The sequence below is a fragment of the Episyrphus balteatus genome, chromosome 4, assembly GCF_945859705.1.
Source record: "Episyrphus balteatus chromosome 4, idEpiBalt1.1, whole genome shotgun sequence".
NCBI classification, from domain to species: domain Eukaryota; kingdom Metazoa; phylum Arthropoda; class Insecta; order Diptera; family Syrphidae; genus Episyrphus; species Episyrphus balteatus.
This window is the reverse complement of record NC_079137.1, coordinates 14860388-14870568: the sequence shown is the minus strand read 5'-3', so window position 1 is coordinate 14870568 and position 10181 is coordinate 14860388. Positions and strand designations below refer to the sequence as shown.

The following is a 10181-nucleotide window of genomic DNA, read 5'->3' as shown; positions in this document are numbered from 1 at the left end:
CACAAATTAAATAAATTGCACGACTGGGGTCGCACGTACTTGCTCTTAGAGTTCAATTTGCTTAAATTTTAAAGACTTTTTATATAGAAATTTGGAAAATCTAAATATATGGGAAAGAAAAAAAAAAGGAAATTCGTTTTTTAAAAAAATAATATAAAATCTGAAATCAAATTGCGCCCCAAAACAAGTATGCAGTTTTGACTGATATACTAACATGCATTTTTAGAAAAAAAAATTTCAAAATCGTTAGAGCCGTTTTTTAAAAAACTAATTTTTTATAAATAATTTCTTGGAAAAAAAGTTTTAAGATAAAATTGGTATGCCATTTTGTAGAAATCACTGATCAACATCTAAACACAAAATTTCAAAAAAATTTTATGTCCCGTTTTCGAAAATTGGATTTTTCAAAAAAAAATTTTCAAAATTTTTTTAAAAATCCAAAAAGTATTTTTTTCAAAATTTTGCTTTTGGCTTATATTTAAATTATATAAATTCTTCATCACAAAAAGTTTCGTTGAAATAGAATAAGCACTTTCGAAGATAATCGGATTTAAAAAAAACGGTTCTATGGCAGGTACCGTTAATAATGATTTTCAAAAAAAAAAATTTTTATTAGAAGATAGACCTTGTCTTAAAACTTACATTTGAATTTTTTAAACAAAATCGTTGGAGCCGTTTTTGAGCAATTTCAACTTTACTAAAATCGGTATATGACAAGTACCGTTATTTTTGGTCCAAAAAAATTAATTCCAAAAACCCCTCTGGAGAGTCGCCAAATAACGCTACACACCAAGTTTGACATTAATCGGTCCATCCGTTTAGGCTGTAGCTCCTTATACAGACAGACAGACAGACTGACAGACTGACAGACTGACAGACTGACAGACTGACAGACTGACAGACTGACAGACTGACAGACTGACAGACTGACAGACTGACAGACTGACAGACTGACAGACTGACAGACTGACAGACTGACAGACTGACAGACTGACAGACTGACAGACTGACAGACTGACAGACTGACAGACTGACAGACTGACAGACTGACAGACTGACAGACAGACAGACTGACAGACACACAGACGGACTTCCGGGACCCACTTTTTTGGCATTCTCTACCATCGTAATGTTATGGAAAAATGTTATCTCAACTTTTTTTTTTTGTACGAATACGAATATATAGTACCTATATCGCAAGTAAAAATTAGCTCAACAGTAAAAAATACAAAACAAAATAAAACTGAGCAAAAAGATGTCGGTAACTTCTCAAATTACCTGAAAAGATTTAAAAATACGACTAGTTTCCCGAACATGAACAGCTTTTCGCCCGGAACTCACAAGTAACAAGTGAAATTAAATTTTTCGTTTGGAATTTTGTTCACGTAAGACTCACGATAGGGCTGCATTTGAATTTTTTAGGGAATACATTTAGATGTCGCCCGGAACTCACAAATAACAAGTGAAATTAAATTTTTCGTTTGGAATTTTGTTCACGTAAGACTCACGATAGGGCTGCATTTGAATTTTTTAGGGAATACATTTAGAGTGAGTGAACGTGGTTCAGTATTTAAAATTTTGAAATGGACACCAATCAAACTTTGATTAGGTACTATTAAAATTTTTAATAGGGGAGTAGATTCGTTTTGCTGCGCAGTAGATATTCATATGGTCAAAAATGCAGTAGATCTACTGCTAAAGGAGTAAGGTGGCAGCCCTGAATTAGTGACACCATATTTTCCTTGCCGAAGATGTTTTTGTATTCGTTATTTTTGATCCCTAGGGGAATTATTATTTTCACCTCATTAGCCTACCCTTCAAGCAAGAAAACTGAGTTCAGAAAAGACACTCCGACCTCAAAACGAGAAAAACGGGGTTGCACTCACACACTTGCAACTTTTTGTGTATGAACACAAAATCTAAGGAGAAATCGTGGTGAAAAAAACCAATATATATAAAATCGGCTCCGCGGTGATTATAATTTCCATACTAATTTGAGCCACCGTGGGACCCGTTTCGTAGTCGAGGTCGGACTCAGGTGAAGCGGATTCGGACCGAGGTCGGACTCGTTTTCTTGAAGGGTAGGCTTACCGAACAGTTCTTATAATTCAATAGGAAGATTATGGTAAGGTAAATATAGTGGTGAATAATCAAATGAGTATGACTGAAGCTACATTTCAGCGTCTGTTAAATTTACAGCCCTATTCTGGGCAACCTCACTGTCACTGATGCCTCACAAGTCACAATAACCTCATAACTCGAGGTGATCCTGATTTTGTGACTTTTTCGTATTCTAACGAAAACCTCACAGTCACAAGAACCTCATAAGGTGAGGTGAGTTTCATTTTATGAGGTTTTTCGAATTTTGGCGTACTCTAACAACTTGTGAGCCTAATCAAAATTGTTAAAATTGTGATCTCCTTCAGAGCAGGTCACAACTCACAAATTACTATAGTTTTGACATTTTTTATTTCCATAAAATATTTTGATAACAAATTTAATTTTTTTTCAATTTCTGATTCAACAAAAGCTGCGTTCCTTTGGAAATATTTATCTACTTTTTAGTACTTAAAACTACTTTGATCTACTTTGCTATACTGAAAAAGTAGTTCAAAGCAGCTTTAAGTACTAAAAAGTAGATAATTATTTCCAAAAGAACGCAGCTAAAAATGGCAAAACATTTGGATTTCCTGTCGGAGCTGCAACCTTAGCTGATGGAGTTGGTATCCATGTTGGATCCCACATCGCTGTAGACTTATCAAAAGTAAAGCCATAACTACAATGCCCTAAAAAGTTAAAAAGTGGGAAATTTACAAAAGTAAAAAAATTGTATTTCCTCGTTTGTGCAACTGGCCCTATGATTTTTACGTAATATCATTTTAAGAAATTCTCCACCACCAAAAATTCCAATAAGACATTTTTTTCGTTCTAAGAATATCCCATTAAAGTGAAAACTCTGACTTATTTCGTCAAGTTTCAATTTTTTTTTGTCAAATTATTTTGACATTTATCTTTGATGTGTCAAATAAAATTTTGCTCTTTTTTACAAGGGATACACAAGACACAACCTATGAAGAAATATACATATATATCTTTTAATTCTTTGTACACAACACGACAAAAAACTTATCATAATTTCATAAATTATAATATTTAATCAGAAAATCACAAATCAAATCAGTTCAGTAGCTTGTCTAGTTTGTCCGATTTAGTTTTGGTTCATGTCATAGTCGTTAAAAAATTCATTTCTTCTTGATACCGTTCGTGCCAAAAGGAAAGAAAAAAAAAACCGAAGATAGGAATTTTTTTTTGAAAAAAAAAGACAAATTTATACACTTTACACTCAAAATGACCCGGAATTTCGATCATTTGTTCAAGCTGTTAATTATAGGCGACAGTGGTAAGGCTAGCAAATAAATTTTTAAGTAGCCTTCATGTTTTTTTTATTCGCTTTGCAAAAAACCACAAACTTTTTGGCTGCTTTTGTGGGGAGAGCCTCCCCTATTTTTTTGTTTTGTTATTTTTTCTTTGGCTGAATAAATATTTATCATCAATATTTGTATGTAATTTATATCCCATTGATATAGTCTCTGTAATAAACTTTAGAATAATTAATAAAGACTAATCCTTCAACTTATTTAAAAAAAAAACTGATAAAATTATGATATCATTCAATAAAAAAAAAAAGTTTCTGGCTTCTGTCGTTAGTATTGTTGACCTGCTACTAGCATCCCTACTTTCTTGTCAAATTTGTAGACTATCTAAAAAGTTCGTTCTTGTTCTTTTTTTTGTTTTGCAGGGGTTGGAAAGTCATCGTTACTAATTCGATTTTCGGATGATACATTTTGTGGAAGCTATATAACAACAATTGGAGTGGATTTTAAAATTCGCACAGTTGTGATCGACGGACAGCGAGTTAAGCTTCAAATCTGGGACACTGCTGGACAGGAAAGGTTTCGCACAATAACAAGCACATATTACAGAGGGACACATGGTGTCATCATCGTTTACGATGTTATGAATGGTGAATCGTTTGCCAATGTCAGACGATGGCTGGATGAAATCAATAATTACTGTGACGTAGTTAATAAAGTTTTAGGTAACTATTTCAATTTAAAAATAAAATAATTATGTTATGAATTTTAATGTAAATAAGAAACTGGCAAAAGCCCAAAGGGTCTAGGCGTTAGACAATAATCTTTCCAAGGCAGCTCGCCCTTTTGTCAACCTTAATTACTTGGTTGTTGCGCATGTCGTCATGGTCTCTTGGGCCATCACTCCCATTTAGATTCCAAGATATTCTGTAATGTTCATCTACGGCAGCCTGGATAGCAACTCCTCCAATTTCTTCATATTTTTTACAGTGTATCGTTTTCTAATTTAAGAGGGAACCTAGTTCAAAATTGACTATGTCTTTCTTTTAGGTTTAAAATTTGTCTTGTCCTGTTTCATATTTAATATTAATCTTCACTCTGTGTGTCGTTACTTAACAAATTGTTGTGATAAAGCTGGTCAACGTGTGAAATCTTTTAAACGAGAGTAATAAACCTTTTGGCGCAGGGAAATATTTATAGCTTAAACAATTTAAACAAGAAACAATTTTTAGGCAGTATAATAAATAAATGTAATATAATGTGAAAAAGCAATATAATAATAATGTGAAAAACAATACTTTTAGGCTTTCAGATTATTTTAATTATTGTTTTCGTTTGTTACATTTGATGTTTCAATAATTACCTACCCTGTAGGAGTTCGATTTTTTTTACAAGTGCGGTGTTAAAACGATTTTAGTCAATTCGGGTGTGATGAATTGAGTAGTGGCAACTGTTTTAAAAACTTGGAATTAGTTCATGAGATTTTGGTCAATTTAAGTAATTTTTTGCATTAAAATTGCCCTATTCGTTATAAGTTTATAAGAAAATTATAAAAGTTCTTGGAAAATATAACATTCCACAACCTTTTTTTAGAGGTGCTTTTTTGTACATTTAAGAATATTCTAGTACCTTTTGATCTCAATTAAGTAGTGAAGAAAGAAATACCTTCTAGAATCTTCGAGAACTTTCCAGGTCCACACCACTCCCACTCTGGTTCTAGATTAGTTAATTGTCATAAGTATAACGAGTCCAATAAAACATGAAAAGGTTAAACTATAGTAAGTGAATACCTTGTATGATATTCGACATATTCAAAGGTGTAAAAAGAACGATTGACCCAACCTCTCGACCTTTGAGACATATCTGACGATTTTAACGAACAAATTACAAAAAACGACGAAAATTATACGAAATTCTTGTTATTTTGACAGACCCCTTATAAAATCTAATTTTCGAAATTTATGGAGAACCTGGCCCAAATTTTAAAAACGGTTACCACCACTGAATTCAGTACACCCGGACAAAAATTTAAAAATAACTATTATAGTTTATTTTTAGCAGTAATTTATTTTCTCTGTCATCCAGATCAGATCATTGTATTTATTTGTTTAACAACAAAGCGCAAATAAATGCAATGACCTCATCTGGGTCAAAGGTTATCATTGTAGTACCCCATAGAGCAATGGTTAGTGCGATAGACTGCACAATTTTTTGTTCAGTGGTTGCCTCTTGCGGGAAATTAACAGAGCCAATAGTATCATTTTCATGATAATTGCATCTGACTTAAGACGTCCGAACTCATCTGTAAATTTAATCCCCTCTATTCTTGCCTTGCCTTCTTATTAATTTTATGAAAAATTAACTAGGCTTAAGTTTTTTTTTATTCTTATACGTTAAAGTAAAGCTTAGTTAAAAACAAATGTCTTACTTAAGGTTTAGAGCAGAATTCTAAAAGAAATGTACAAATATAAATAGATTGACTCTTTTTTATTGTTCTGAAAACTTGCCGTGTAATTGTAGTTTACAAAAAGTAAAAAAACATAGTTTTTAGAACCATGTTTTTTTAAATTCAAATTGTAATTATTTGTGGTTAATAAACCGAAAAGTCGACGCTTTTTTCGAAATCACCTTATTCGCTAGACTAAACATCATGCGGTTTCTTGTTATCCGCTAAACTTAAGAGATGACTCTGTTTCATTATTTTGAGTCGATAGAGTAAATAAAAAAGAAGTAAATAAAAAAAGAAGTGGAATAAACTTTAAGATTGTCCCCTAATTATGAAACTTAAGGCCAATTTATTAAGCCTCCTTTAAATTTTGAAATTTGTCGTTTTAGTTAACAGCTTTGTTAATCTATTGACGATTGATTTTTTGAGAAATAAAACTGTCAAAAGCTACGATTTTGTCAAATAAAATATATTTAAAGGAGAATGGGCAAATTTGTATGGAACGTGGACGCTGCGCGGCCATTGATGAATTTGTTATTTTATGTTATTAAGTCTTACATATGTTTTGCAGAAGTTTTGATACCTATTTCATTAATGGCCGCTCAACGTCCAAAATGCCCATTCTCCTTTGAAGATTTGAAGGATAAACAATATAAAAACACAAAAACTATGGCCCGTAAGTATTTTGTAGCTAAAACGCCAGGCAAAAACCCACAGACGGTGTTACGATATACCAGTGGAAACCAAAGGCTGAAAATATTGCAATTTTTTTCACTAGTCGTTTAGATATTCTCTACTATTTATGTGCTCTTCTGCGCTCTGCGAAGTGGATAAGAAATGCATTAATTTCTTTGAATTTTGTGTCTATTAAAAATCTTAAATAAAGTGTTATCCATTTAACCCTCATACCCATAGATATCAAAAATTTCTGGCAAGCCTATACAAATATTCTTGTCTGGCGAGAGAGAAATACCAATAGCGATCAAAACCTAAAGCAATTCATTCCTATAACGTAAATGTCGTTTGAACTTAAACCAGTCAAAATTACCAATTACCAAACGTTAGTATTATGAAATTGACTGAACACATTTTCACCATTATTTTATTAAACTTTGTTTAATAATATAATAAATAAAATGACATTTGACGCTAATGGATAGTGAATAAATAGAAATCCTGCTTAAAACCTCCATTTGCTCTAAAAATCCCTCTTAAAAGGTCGAATTTGGTGTTTTAACTAAAACGCCTTTTAAATTTGCTCAATTAGTTATCAAACCTCAAACAAATCCTTAAAAGAGACTGAATTAAACGAATTTGGTTTTTAATTTTAAAATTCCCCTTTTTAATGGCGATTTAAGTTTAATCGAGAGTCAATAATTTAGATTTAAAAATGCAAAAATTCCTATTTTAATTAATTTTGTTTGTTTTACAGTTGGGAATAAAGACGACGATCCAGATCATAAAGTTGTCATAACCGAGGATGCTCAGCGCTTTGCTAGACAAATGGACATTGAACTGTTCGAAACATCAGCAAAGGATAACAAAAACGTGGAGGAGATGTTCTTATCGATCACCAGACAGGTTCTTAATCATAAATTCAAACAGACTCCACCATCCAACGAGACGATAAGTGTAAGGAAGCCAACTAATAATAAGAGAAGTCGAAGCAAATGCTGCTAGCTTTTGATGGACTTGCTAAATGGAAAAAAAATTGTATTAATTTTTTTTATGTTACTTTTGCTCAAAATTTTTGTTGTTTTTTGTTAGTTCTCATCATCAAAATAATTACAATTCACTCACAATATTTGTAACCCTATATATGTCGTCGAAGTGATACCAATAACAGTAATTTTTTCTCAGAACATTAAAAGTAAGATAAAAAAAAAATAAAATATCTTTTTAAACTATACAACACACACACATAAACAAACAAAACAAAAAAAATGCGAACAAAACAAAAAGCATTACCATTTAAAAATAATTAATAAATTATTATCCTGTGAAATTCCATCATTTGTGTTTAGAAAAAAATAATAATAATAATAATAAAAAAAAACAAAACAAACAACAACTACATATAAAAAAAAGGATACAAACGGAGTCAAAATTAAATGACGTGTTTTTACATTTTTATATGCATTCTTTTATGTTTAGCCAAAAATATTTTTACAAAGATTTTGTAATTAATTAAGGATGAAAAAAAAAAAAATAATAATAATAATTCAGAATGAAATATATAATTTATAATCTTAGAAATTGTTTGTGTGTAAAACTTTTAAATGATGACAAACCCAGTAACTATTAGTATTTATTGCGTGAATAAAATATTAGGCTTTTTTCTTAAAGACACGATTTTGCAGGCCCAACCATTGCATATCATTCCTTTATTCCTTAAAAAAAAAACCAAATACATGTTTGCATTGCAAATTTATAGTAATTTTAAAATGTTCATTTGATGTGCATTGGCATATATCCCAATTTATTGATAGTTTCCAAATAAAAAGAAAAACCATTGATTTGATATAAAAATCTACGTATTATGGAATATTTATAGGACGATAAACGTAAATGTATGCATTGATTATTTGTTAACGAAATTCGTAGGAAAGTATCAGTATACACTGATTTAAAATTTACTACTCTGTTTTGAACACTCATAGAAACAATCGACAGGTACATGATTCTCAAAGTTAGTTGTGTTTCAACTTTCTTCTAATACTGAGGAGAACCCTTTACTTTTATTGCCTTAAATGGTACTAGGTGGAGAGATCACGCTAATCTATGACAAAAAGAGGACATGTTATGAAAAAAAAATTGTGTTTTCAATTATAAATGACGATAGTGAACTCTTGATAGAGGTCTGGAGCTAAAAAGTATAAAAAAAAACAACGTATCACAATGTGGAAGAAAGCTTTTGCAGACTTCCCAGCACTCCAACCGAATGGAACATTTCACGGGAGTTATTTCCTTCATCCGGGCCAAATATCAGGATTGGAACCCCATCTCAAAAAAGCTTGTGCAAAATTAGTTGTATCCTTAGCAACGAACTTAGCTCGTTTTTACCCACAAACGTAATTAGGCATACAAGGAAATGAAAATTAAAACAAAACTGGCCGAGGAAGTTTCACCATACGAGCTATTTAAAAAAAGCAAGGTAAGCCAAAGTAACATGCCTCCCAGAATACAATTGTATATGTACATTAGGGTGTCCGTTATTTCCCAAAGTGATGTTTTCGGGGGAGACACCCCCCAGATCGAAAGTTTAGGACCTAAATAAGGGGAATTTAGCAAAAAACATTTTTTTGGAGGTCATTAACCGTGCAAATTTGTATGGGAAATTTTTAACTTTTACATAAATTTTTTTTTCTCTCTAGTTAAATCATCTATTTTCTATCTATTTTTTTTTTGCTAAATTCCCCTTATTTAGGTCCTAAACTTTCGATCTGGGGGAAGTCTCCCCCGAAAACATCACTTTGGGAAATAACGGACACCTTAATGTACATCTACAAAGTTTAAAAGGTAACACAAGCTCATCTTATTGAAACACAAGAAACATTTAAATCATGCCAGAAGATTACAACAACACTACGAAAAGATGTGGCGAGTTGGCGTTTTACATTGTTAGAAAATCGAGTTTTTTTTAATTTTTGTACCATTTCTCTTTAACAGCAGGTGATATTTTGTAATAAATTTATAAATTGCAATTTCATTTGTTCATTTGCATTCTACGCTAACCAAAAATTAAACAATTGGTTGCGCTATGGTAAAAGCTTCGCTATAGAAACAAGTGATAACTTTTTGAGTCTCGAAGGTTGACTTTTATGTTCACTTTTTCATGTGCTTATACAAAAAAAGTAGAGTCAATGAAGGCGCCTATTTATAAGTCCTCAGAAAAACGGCGTAGTTTACATCATGTGGTTGTGAGGGAATATATTGTTGTTAACCCTCTTTTTTTCTGGAAAAAGTTTTTTGGGCCAAAAAAAGTGAGTTTTTCTTTTAATTTGAGTAGACTAAATTAGCACAAATTCACGTCTTGAATATAAGGACTGGTGTTCTTTCAGTCTCGACGATGCGACATCTCAAGATACATATAAGCTTTTTAACTAACAATAGCTGCGTTCCTTTGGAAATATTTATCTACTTTTTAGTACTTAAAACTACTTTGATCTACTTTGCTATACTGAAAAAGTAGTTCAAAGCAGCTTTAAGTACTAAAAAGTAGATAAATATTTTCAAAGGAACGCAGCTAATATCGATATCGACTCTACTTTTGGAAAGTTTTGAATTTAAAGCAACAAAAAAAAATTAAACAGAAAAGTCTCCAATACAAAAACGCTTAAAGAGCTTATATCTGGAGTTCT

General features: G+C 31.6%; 1 protein-coding gene across 1 annotated transcript; it reads left to right on the top strand.

The window, feature by feature from the left end:
- Positions 1-3038: 3038 nt before the first annotated feature.
- LOC129919128 (ras-related protein Rab-35) lies at positions 3039-7817 on the top strand. Its single transcript, XM_055999975.1, has 3 exons — positions 3039-3400; positions 3800-4099; positions 7253-7817. The coding sequence occupies exons 1-3, from the start codon at positions 3349-3351 to the stop codon at positions 7498-7500; spliced, it is 600 nt and encodes a 199-aa protein (XP_055855950.1). The 5' UTR covers positions 3039-3348; the 3' UTR covers positions 7501-7817.
- Positions 7818-10181: the final 2364 nt, after the last annotated feature.

What these genes read in the sequence shown, in the direction of transcription:
- LOC129919128 (XM_055999975.1), top strand. Translation starts at nt 3,349, where the DNA reads ATGACCCGGAATTTCGATCATTTGTTCAAGCTGTTAATTATAGGCGAC. An exon ending in GTTAATTATAGGCGACAGTG is followed by an intron (nt 3,401 to 3,799) that starts GTAAGGCTAGCA and finishes TTTGTTTTGCAG; the next exon opens with GGGTTGGAAAGTCATCGTTA. An exon ending in CGTAGTTAATAAAGTTTTAG is followed by an intron (nt 4,100 to 7,252) that starts GTAACTATTTCA and finishes TTTGTTTTACAG; the next exon opens with TTGGGAATAAAGACGACGAT.